This window comes from Dysidea avara, chromosome 15 (genome assembly GCF_963678975.1).
Source record: "Dysidea avara chromosome 15, odDysAvar1.4, whole genome shotgun sequence".
NCBI classification, from domain to species: Eukaryota; Metazoa; Porifera; class Demospongiae; order Dictyoceratida; family Dysideidae; genus Dysidea; species Dysidea avara.
The window spans coordinates 11,496,961-11,508,511 of record NC_089286.1 but is presented as its reverse complement, the minus strand read 5'-3'; the positions used below and the strand labels follow the sequence as shown (position 1 = coordinate 11,508,511).

Genomic DNA, 11,551 nt, shown 5'->3' with positions numbered 1-11,551 from the left:
TACACAGGTTTGAGAAATACAGAACTGTCTTGTATCTCATCTTGATAATGTCACTTGAGCTATTGTCTACTCAATCACTTGCCTTATCATTCTTTCACTACTGGAAAGGTGAAGGTCACAGTGATATGTTGAGGTACTGATATTGTACTAACATGATGGCAATATAATTTTATGATGAGTCTTTTTATGTTATGACCTGTGGTCCTAGTGTTCACCATTAGAGTCATTCACACACAGAGTGATTTTAAGGGTGACATTAGCACACCACAGTCAGTATACTAACACTGTCACATGTGTCACTAACATAGTCCTGGGTATCAACTCTTGTAAAGGTCACTGAATTGTGTGACCTTGAGAGTTGATGTCTAGCTAGCTATTTTAACCCTTAAACGCGCACGCAGGTTTTGAGAAATGCGTGTTTACCAAAATTGGTTTTATATTGAAAGTGGTGAGAGTTTGCTAAACTGAATTAGCCTAACACCTTATATAAACAGAAAGTTTATTCAATAGGCTATCAGGGGAAGTTTAAATAACCACTGTAACAACAGGCGCTCACTTGTTATGAAGCGATGAAGAATAGCGTCTTGACTTTTCGCGATTTCGTATTCCTTCCGGTGGCAGCCATATTTGTAATTGGCTGAGTCACGTGACCCATATATGGCCTGAGGCATAATTGAATGGCGAATCGATCGGCGTTTATTGCAGAACAATAGAATGAACTGGGAAGGAGATACGAGTCTTTTTCCAAAGGTATGTAAACAGTTTTACGTGTTCATTTCGTAAAAAGTTAGTTTCATGGCGAGTTTTGGCCCTGTGTTTCAGTGTAGGGTAAAACCCTACATATCATTTCATTCACTATTACATCACGAATTAAATGATGGCAGTTGCGTAGCCATAGGGACAATGGTTCGGAAGTTACAGCGCTTTGTTTACTGCCATGCGTGAGGGCCACTATAATGGCCTTTGTGCGTTTAAGGGTTAATGAAGGACTGCATAGTAAACAACTGTTTCTTGTGATATCAAACACATCTTGGTGTACTTGTCTCATCTGTCAGTTTATCTGGAAGTGTTGGGACTGGTTGTCTTACTGACTGAGTGACTGACTGACTTACTTGGCTCACTAATGCTTTCAGGCAAGCATGACTTGATAACGGGTAAGGTTACGAGCTTGATTCTTTCACTGTTTGACATCATCCAGAGATGTTCCTTCAGTACATACAATGCATGCATTATGGACTTGTCTTCCTTTGTGTTCCTCCCTACAGGAATTGTCTGTAATGGCGTATTTTCTATGGTGACTGCAGAGGTAATTCTCCTTCATTTGTATTGCTGTGAAAAGGGCTGACCATAGCTGAAAACGAAGAGTATGTAGTAGCCACTTACAAGTCAATAATTCACAGTTAGGGCATGTATTCAGATGAAAACATTAAATGTCCACTAATATATCCGCAAGTGTAGGTGACCTCCCTTGTTTATTTGTCAAACATTAACTAACAAATTTATTAAATTACCGTTGGACATAATGTCCTTTGTTGCACCACTGAACAGTCTTGACAATCACATGGTTGAAGACAGTTTCAAAGATGAACTTGACAGACCTATTCAGTATATTATTCTCTACTCGCTGCATAGTAAACTTGCCAAACGTTTGTTTACCAACCTGCTTCACATGCTGATTTCTCAAACTTAAGCTGCACCAAACTTTCGTCATTTATGGTATAGTTTGCATTGCTGCACATTTGATAGGGATGTTTTGTTATGCTTTGAGGTGTGCTAGTGTCAAGGAAGGTCTGACAATTCCTTGTTGATTCGACATGTAATAAAAAGAAAGCAGTGTCCATACTATCATCTTGGATGGAATTCTTGCAGGGGAAATATATTTTTAGCAGTTATCATATAGATGTGAGATTCAGGTAGGAAAACAATTAAAATTCTACTAAGCATTCTGCACATGCTGATTGTGTTCGCACAACTATGATGCTGGTGGTGGTCATAGAAGTATGATCTCACAGTTACCTCAACTTGTAGATGCTTCCTCCATCCCTGCACTAAAACCTCAACATCTCTGTAATCCAGAATTCCTCTATTATCTGACATTGTTTTGTTTCTATGCAATACTACCTCAATAATTTGACATCTTTGCTAATTCAACACAATTTTCTTTTTTTGGTTTCACTGTGCTGTACTCCAGCTCTGGTTCCAGAGTTTCGTTGGGCACCTCACTTGTTGTTTGTTGTTATCCTATTGACTCGTGATACAATTACCAGGGCAGCCCTGGCTCCACCTCAAATGCAGCCTCAAACATACAGCATTAATAAAACTAAAAGTGCATGTTTTCTACTTTTATACAGCTTCACCTCTCAGTCACAGCAATCAGCTGACAGTCTGCTTTTGTATTCCCAGAGTCTTTACGCCATTTTTTACCCCACGCATGAGGTGATCTACAAACATGATTCAGCTTGCATACATGGATGAGTGTGCAAGCGTGCATGAGATGGCCTCATGTTTAGCAACAGCCATATAATTAGGCCAGGCATAGTTCATCTTCAAAGCATGAGGGTGGGTGGTCATATACAACTTTTATTATGGGAATTGAAATATGAATAAAGCTCTATGGTTCTTGCTGCTGGTCAAATCTGTAGGGTGTACAAGCTATGCTACTACCTGGTCAAATCTGGTTCAGGATATTCATTTAAGATTACCATTCAGGTGCATGTCCACAGATCCAGGCTGTTAGCACATGCCAGGTTTACATCACTTTCAATGCCTCAGATGTCATTACAGTCTACAATAACAAACTTGCTGTCCACTTACTACTAAAATATAGTATCACCTTAACCCATGTCAAGTACAGTAGACCCTCGGTTATCCGGCCCCAGTTTATCCGGAACCTCAATTATCCAGAATTGAAAATGACTGTTCTATTAGAGTATTTTGAGTATAGGTGTGCGTTCTATTAGAGTATTTCAATGGAGCTCTGTATATAAATGTATGGGCTTCAATTATCCGAACTATTCACTTATCCGAACACTTTTATCATTGCCTGAGAACAGAGGGGTTCGGATAACCGAGGGTCTACTGTACATAGATCCCAAACTTAGGTGGTGTACTGCATGACCTCATCAATAAGACTATCTCGTCAACAAACATATATAGCTAAGATGTACTTCACACTAATAAAATTACCTCATTATAGTGACCAAGCTAGGGCTGGAACAAACTTTACCCCATGGAGCTTCTTGCAAGAAAGCAACTGAAGCTTCTGAGGTTTGTCATACAGTTTTTCTACTGTGTTTTTGTCCTTATTGTTGATGTATTTGACAATGAGAATGCAACAAACACATATTGGTTTGTGTTTCTGATGGCAAGACAATGGCAAAATTTGCGATATGCTGATGATAAATTATTAAATTACTAGCTGGATTATCAGCAACACCAGAATAATACTAACTAACTAAATATCTGCAACTTTGTGTTTGGGGTCCCATTCACGATAGACAGGTGGAGTTTTATTGTTGGGGGGTGGGGTCACTGGGGTAGATCATTTGTCCAGTACTGTTCAATTTGTTCAACTCTCTGCGAGGAAACAGCCACCAGCTGCAGCAAATGTATGAGTATCTGCCTGGAAACCAAGACGTAGTCCACTTTGTGCCGAGCTTTGTGCATCATACTCACAGTACTAAATGTGTGATTTTCTCCAGGGTGATTTTGTTGAGCAGACTGGAGCTGCCGTAAAGACCACTGTTTCCATTGTATGTATTATTTTCTTTGTGCCTGATAACAAACATTAATACAATAACATGTGTGTCCGGTACAATTTTGGCTTACCCTCCATTTCTTTTTCAAAACTAAGGCCTTTGGCCTGCAATTTCTGTAACTCCGTTAGCAAAGTGCTGTCCATCACAGTAGTCCCTAATTGTGTGCTCTTTTGCAGGTAAGTCAAGTATAGTTTTATGCATGTACAGTAAATAGTTTTAATTAATGCAATACCAATTTGTGGTTTACTGCAGCAGCTATTGTAAAAGCACCATGGAGGTTACATATACAGTAATAAGTTATAATAGTAGGCTGTATAAGGTTGTGAGTTTCAGACCCAGCAATGGTATTGTCCATCAACGACACATGCTCTTCGACCTTCTTTGTACTTAATGCTCCTTTTTTCCCTCTAAAGCAGGGAACAAGTGTTGGTATGTTTATGGCTTAAAAAGCCTAACCCTCTCAGGTCCTGTCAAATCTTATCATTTTATGTTGCCTTTGGCAGTATATAATCATTGCTGTCCTCTGAACAAAGTCAATTGCATCTTAAAACAAAGCTGCAATACTAAGGTTCATCTGTGTAGGAGCTATATAACTGACTCATGCATACACACATGTAACTGTCAAGTGATTTAATGAAAGCAGCCTTCTGATTGTACACGCTGTTCACAAACCATACTGTTAATGTATCCTGTTAATTATTATGTTGATGATGTAAAACTGAATTCATAAATATTGCTCAATAACTTCTGTTCTGAACCTTCCATCAAGCTACAATAAACACTAAGGTGTTCACTAATAGAGGCAAATAATTTGATATACATGGACATGTGTTACAATATACATGTATGACCACGTCACGAAGAAATCTAGTTCTATAGTAAGAAATGGTAATTTTATTCAGTGTTGTCAGGTGAATTTTCTAGTACACTTTGTTGTAGCATTCATTACTTCTAGGGGCTTTGTCAACTGGACAAACTTGTTTTAGTTTGTTAAATTTCATAAAACGTAATATTTATAAAATGTGTCAGATTTTAGGGTAGGCAATGTGCAAAACCCTGTGTTAATAAACTTATTTTTGCCTGGATATAGTTAATGTGCATAAACACAAAAACACACTGCAAGTCACACATGACAGACACTCTCATGCCATTACTCGCAGACGGTATTGCAAAGAGTGGTTCTACTGACACCAGTGTAGACCACCACACCCATGGATAACAAGGTCAGGTTATCAAACAGTCTGAAGATGGAGAAGTGAGGTTGATGACACTGTAAAACAAATGGCAATGTAGGAAATAGGGATGTATTAAGAGCATGCAATATATTATAGAGATATATGTAGAGATATGACAAGCACAGTAGTGTGTCATGCAGCCAAGAAAATAGGCACTCCTCACTGTGGGTGCAAGTATTGTGTTTCAGCTGGTAAATTGTGCGAGACGCTTATCACTTTCCTGTAGTGAGGCTGCTCATATATTCTTCAGAAAATAACCTGTAAGTATCGTGATACAGAAGTTTGCAATCACGATGTTTCACAATATCACTTTCTTCGAACTCAATGAATACTTCATTTGCACATTACATGGCCCCCCCTCAAAATGATATCATGCTGAAATTATCCTTCTTGGAGTGGGGCTGAAAACTGTGATAAAGATAAAGATACTCTAATAGAGCAGTCACTTTAATAAAGCAGTCACAGTATTAAAACAGTGTGTAGTGTGCTATGCAAGGATTTTCATATAGTTAATCAGGTATAAATGCGTAGCGCAACTATTATCACTGGCTGTGACTTTTTTGTCTCACCTTACAAACCAGAGACAATGTAGTGCCTCATTTCCATAAGTCTGGGTCAGCCCAGCTTCCCCTCATATCAACTACTTCCTCTGCCCCTGTTACATGTACAGTAGCTTTGTGTTGCCTCCTTCAAAAAGGAATGATTTTTAGATCATAAACGATACCCTACTTGCCAAACTTGGGCACAATTACCATATGTACTTTCAAAATACAAGTTTGTATAGTTCAACTTACAGTACGTACTTCATGACTAACTCTACACTATAGTATTCTATATAATTCAGTGAATGCTTCAACTAACTAAGCATGCCATGAGTGTTAAAATAATAGAATACAAGTCTGTCTTCTATTTCTGGTGCAAAACCTATTTTTCAGTGGTAAAATGCATTCTTCAAGATTAGATGGATTTAAGTGGTAATGACTTCACATTATTGGTGGCTGGTCACCAATAAGTCACGCCTCTGCATGTATAAAGGTTAGGCCACAGGCCTTTTGAGTATGCCCAAATCTTAAAAATCATCTGCATGTACAGTGTAGGCTTGTCTAAAAACATCATTAACAACTTTGTTAGAACTTGTGCCTGACAACAAGCCAAGATTAAATATTAAAACATTTATATTGATGACCTCTGGTGATCAGCTGAGGGTAAAAAGTGTATATCAAAATATTCATTCAAGATCTTAAAGATTTCGATTTATTTTTACCTTAATTTAAATAAGTGGGGTTTGTAAGGTAGATGGGATATGTCCGATAGAAGCTTGGTAGCATGTTGCTACACTTTCTTAAAGAGACCTATAATTTTATACTAAATTACCAGATCTTTTCTTCATGAACTACATACATCCATTGTAATAAGTTGGGAGGTGGAACCATCTACTGTACCAATTTGCAAAGTTTACATCAACCCTTTAAGACCGCCGTCATAGTATTACATCCTTACTTGAAAGCCTGCCGCTGTAATATCACGTCCAAAAGCATTGGTTGTTATTGGTTGTAAACAAAGAGAAAAGTACTGGTTGTAAAGAATAATAAATATAGAAGGCATGTTCTCCAGAGAGAGGCCGAGAAATCTGAAGTTCCACGATGACCCCAATACCGCTAAACAAGTCAAGGACAGTTGAGCATTTACTTCCCCGGTGGTATCTCAGTACAGTGGCGTAGCCAGACTGGGCTTCAGGAGATTCTGCCCTAACATCAGCACTTCCAAAGCTATTAATTATATAAGCACATAAGCTGACAAACTGTAACCAAAATACTACACTAGAATAACACTATATACTTACACAGCAAACAATATCTTCTAACTACCTTTCAAATTCTGACCCACGATGATGCCAATTATGTAAGGCAATACCTTACTCTTAATAATGAAGATATTGTGAGTATACATGTATATCACAATTTGGTTAAGATGACAAATGAACATCAAGAAGACTTTGAATTTGTCTGTTGCCTGATATGGAGTAATGACCTCTTTACAGCACAAGCTGAAGGTCTGTAGGACACCTGATCCTACAGTGCACCAAGCCATTAGCCTCCAAAACGAACCAATTTTTTTGTAAAATTCATAGCTCGCTAACTACTACTGTAATTAAAATGCATCAAGTCGGTCAATCTATAGGGTACCTCATGTATACTTCGTATTTTGGTTTTATTTCAGGTAAAGAATAACGTATTTGTGTTATTTAAAAAAATGCATCGACTCCTATGTACACCATGATATCTCAACTAAACTTATTACATAAGTTAGTAATGCTATAGAGTTATTAAGTTCAAGTGTAGCATAATGTAATGCAGACATGGGGCCAAGTACATGAGTACTTATACTTAAGTACACTTAAGTACAGATTTGAAAGTACTTGTACTTTACTTAAATACTTCCTTAATTTCCCCAGTGTACTTGTACTTATACTCAAGTACTTTGCTATGTACTTGAGTACTTAAGTACTTGTAAGTACTGCAAACATTGTACGTAGTTTGTACACAGTGGGTACTTAACGAAATTGCATGAAGGTGCATTGTACAATTCTTCTAGTGCCTTCCCTAACCTTACTATGTATCATGTAGCCACGATTAATGATGTCATAGAATTCTGGCAAATAAAAACAATGCTGCTGCTAAAGTTAGTGCATTTTAAATGTTTAAGAGAGTGAATAGTTGACAAAAACCTGAAAGTACCAACCCCACTAGGTACACTTACATACTACAATACACTGAATAAGTATATATTTTGCTACAGCAAAATGTACTTGTACTTTACTTGAGTACTTCCAGCATGTACTTGTACTTTACTTAAGTACTCTCTTGACTGTCGCCAGAGTACTTGTACTTATAATTGGAAAATTCAAAAGTACTACTTTACTTAAGTACTTTCAAATGTACTTGGCCCCATGTCTGATGTAATGGCAGGCCCATTTGGCTGCATCAGTCATTAATGCCAACCCTTCTATGAAAGATTTGTATTGTTTCTTGTATTTCTTGATCAACTTTTCTAGCTCAGGCCCTGCAGTTAATCCCTCCAGATAGCCAAACATATAATTCCTGGCTTTACAAAAGAAGTTAACAATATTTTCATTACTGAGTCTAAGGCCAGTGGAATATTATTTCGAAGGCGAGGAAGAGTATAGTTTGTATGCGCTTTAGTATATAACTTAGCTTGTTCCATAACATCTCTCTATGGAATTTAATTCACAGTGAAACATCAGATAGGCTATAGATTTAAATTTCCTTACAATATGGTCCTCTAATGATCAGTTTAGTAACTCCTGACTCCTAAACATTGACTTAACAGCACATTGTGCTAAAATTGCACGTCTGAGTGTGCTTTTAATAGTGTGCTGTTGTCCAATTATGCCAAGTCCTACAGCCTCAACCAATTCCAGCCCACCACCTGTAGATTTGTTAGATATTGTACATACATGAAAAGCTTTGATCACAATGAAAAGTCGTTTCCACATGATCTATAAGTGCACTCTTATATATCCCTGCAAGAACAGACCAATGTGTACATATATTCATTAAAATTAATCCAGCTCCTGAGTATGTTGGACACGCTCTCTTAATTGCTGCATCTTCAAGGTGACTAAGTTGTTAACAAAGTTTAATCCAAGAAATTGGGCAAAGTTTTTGCTCTGTTGTATTCCTAGGGTATCTTTCTTGAGCTGCCTACCAACAGGAACAGCGGGTGACTTTCATAAATGCATTCTTAATGTTCTCAAGGGCTCTGTATTCTTTTTACATTTTGCTTCATTTTTGACAAAGTAATGGTCTTTTTCACTACTTGTCCAAGTACATCTTTTGAAAAGACAATTTAAGATTATGCAGGCTTAAATTCTGTCTTGTTTTTCTCCTTCAGCCTCTGGTTGTCTAATTTTTCATTTTCAAAGAGATTAATTACTTGGATTGCTTGTTTCCATACTTGTTGAGAAAATGAAGCTTGAAAGAAACATTTTCACATTGAGTCCTTAGTATATGACAATTGTGTGACCATATTTTATACATATGCACAGACACGTACAAAATTTGTGGGAGTATATACTCAGTTGAACATTTCAGAGTATCGTATTGTTTCAACACGTTGGGTAAGGCTTCTAAGCTCAAGGTGCAGAAGAATACAATATTAGCACTGTTATTAGCCATAGCTCAGAATTGAAACTAGAACAACTTGTGTACTGTACTCCTTCACACCACAAGCGTTCAAAGACATCACTGGTAGCTTCCTTGGAACAAACTAGACACAGCACTGATCTGTCTATGTGATACAGAATACTTTGTATTCACATACAGTGAAACCTCAGTTATCCAAACCCCTTTTGGACCGGGGTGGTTCGTAAGTCTGAAAAGTCCATATCTCTGAAACTGTGTATGAATAACTTAAAATAGCATAAAGAAAAAAATTATCAGCAAGTTTTTGGAATCAACACTTCCTAGGCTTGCAACAGGATGCGATGATGTGAATGTTTGACCATTATTGATAATCAAGGCTACATCTGACCGTAGTAGGATGGAAGGGAATGTACACAACAGGGTGGAGAGAGCTCGCGCTCTTGAAGAGATGCTTGCAGATGAGGAGAGAGTAGCAGTTGAGGTAGCCACATACTTAAGTACAAGAAATTTTGTATGCTATACAATGTAGCTAAAAAAAAATTTTGTACATGCTGATAGCATCTGGTTAATTGTTTAATGATCAGTTCAGAGTTCTCATCTAACAATAACAGATAACTACTGTTTATATACAAATTTTTCATTTTTCTGTAGGCATAATGCTTAGTTGCTAGGGATGTATGGTTAGCTTATAGTTAACAGATTATATTATATACTAATATGTCTTAGCAAGCTGTATAAATATACAATGGATCCCTCTACTTTGGGACCAAGAAACTTGATTTGCTTTGGTGCAGTATATATGTGTAACTAGATGTAAGAATTTAATTATGTAATTATGGAGCCTGACCTTTTGTGCTGAAACCTTTGTCTTTGTTTAGTTTGGTTTCACTGTGTGATAGTATTAGGTTTCATTGTACACTGGCAACTGTATGTACGTACATATATAGTGGTTTGTGATTTTTATAGCAAATACAATGTGCCAATTATTATATGTAGGTGTATACAGGAGCATACAGGTGGCCAAATGCAACAAGAAGAAATGTGGTCACCGCAGACAACATCAATCTGATAGAAGCTGAGCACCTAGTTGCATTAAATGTATTCAACTGTGACCAACATTTACTAGTACGTGGCAAGATGTCTGTGGTGATAATTTGGATATTGTTTGGCTGGAGGGTAGCTATATAAGGCCTTGGAAGATTTATATTACTGTGCATTTATTCACAAAATCAATTCTAAATATTTTTGTCTATCTTTTACTCTTTAAAAGTGTGCTGATTTATACATCAAACTTCAGTATGAATCATCATTTGTATTGGCTCTTTTGGCAAATGCTACAACACAGCTGCAATATACCAACAGTAACTTCCAACTACTAAAAGCTTGATGAGAGTCAATGAATTCTAACTAACTGCCAGTATGGCCTGTACAAACCCACTGCTGCAAGTTCCACGTATGACAAAGAACTGTTGATAGGTGATGATTGGGGCTGATAAAGTCAAGTCTTTCTTCTAAGAGAAGCCTGAGGTGTTACTTGCAGCAGTGCCTTTGCTGAATGTACTCCAGTTAGACACTCTCCCCCATACATATGAACTCTTGATATTATGAACTGGCAGTAGTGTAATAGAACCCTTACCATTCAGCCACCCCCAACACAAACACTTTCAATAGTTAACACTTCTCACCCATCCCCACCCTTTCTGCCTTGCTTGTTTTGTCATACAATGTTTTGTGTTACAAATAATTTTTACAAACAATTACTGATCATGACTGCTAATAATTTTATTTTATTTCTATAATATACTAGTACATGACTATTTGAGTTCCAATCTCATCTTTGAGGTCACATTACAGGTCTTTTAGGTCCATGGTCAACACACTTCACCTCACCACACCTTAATTTTACTGCCAAGATGTGGAATAATTGTTTCACGTCGTCTAAACTCTTTGGTCAATTGTATAACTTTATCAAAAATAACGTCCGAACTGGTCAGCAGTGGAGTTGCCATTACTGTGCCAAAAAATCTTCTAGGAGTACTTTGGTGTGATATCTAATTAATCCTACCATTAGGGTTGCCGGACCAATGACATCAGAAGACTGCCTGGACAAGCTGGAAGATTTGCTTCAGAAAATGAACAAGAGAGAACTGAGTGAGGTATAATGCATTTATCATGTCACCATGCTTTAATTTTGTTTACTAGAACAGCAGCAAGACATACGAAAAGCATACACAATAATTATTGCAATGTCTTAAGACTGACGCAGTGTAAGTTTAATTTATACTTATTATACTTGCATTAAGTTACGTGTATCAGGTGTTCTTGCTGTTTTGTTCTAGAAAATCTAAAAAACCCACATCATGGTTTTCAATTTAATCAAATTGAAAAATAA

General features: G+C 37.2%; 1 protein-coding gene across 3 annotated transcripts; it reads left to right on the top strand.

Annotated features, from left to right (window-relative positions):
• The first annotated feature begins 382 nt into the window (after positions 1–382).
• Positions 383–11,505, top strand: LOC136245793 (uncharacterized). 3 transcript variants are annotated; one of them, XR_010696125.1, is made up of 4 exons: positions 383–750; positions 10,156–10,284; positions 11,231–11,315; positions 11,362–11,505. XR_010696125.1 is itself a non-coding variant. In XM_066037270.1 (4 exons), the coding sequence occupies exons 1-4, from the start codon at positions 9,557–9,559 to the stop codon at positions 11,459–11,461; spliced, it is 393 nt and encodes a 130-aa protein (XP_065893342.1). In that variant the 5' UTR covers positions 9,549–9,556; the 3' UTR covers positions 11,462–11,505. The 3 variants fall into 3 exon arrangements, 2 of the variants coding, with proteins under 2 accessions (XP_065893342.1, XP_065893343.1); XM_066037270.1 differs by lacking the exon at positions 383–750 and adding an exon at positions 9,549–9,640 and having other exon boundaries at positions 11,231–11,310; XM_066037271.1 differs by lacking the exon at positions 383–750 and adding an exon at positions 9,549–9,640.
• The last annotated feature ends 46 nt before the right edge of the window (positions 11,506–11,551 follow it).

Excerpts from the sequence above, each read along its gene's own strand:
- LOC136245793 (XM_066037270.1), top strand. The coding sequence starts at position 9,557 with ATGGAAGGGAATGTACACAACAGGGTGGAGAGAGCTCGCGCTCTTGAA. Across the intron at positions 9,641-10,155 it reads AGGAGAGAGTAGCAGTTGAG|GTGTATACAGGAGCATACAG; the intron begins GTAGCCACATAC and ends TATTATATGTAG. Across the intron at positions 10,285-11,230 it reads ACTGTGACCAACATTTACTA|GGTTGCCGGACCAATGACAT; the intron begins GTACGTGGCAAG and ends TCCTACCATTAG.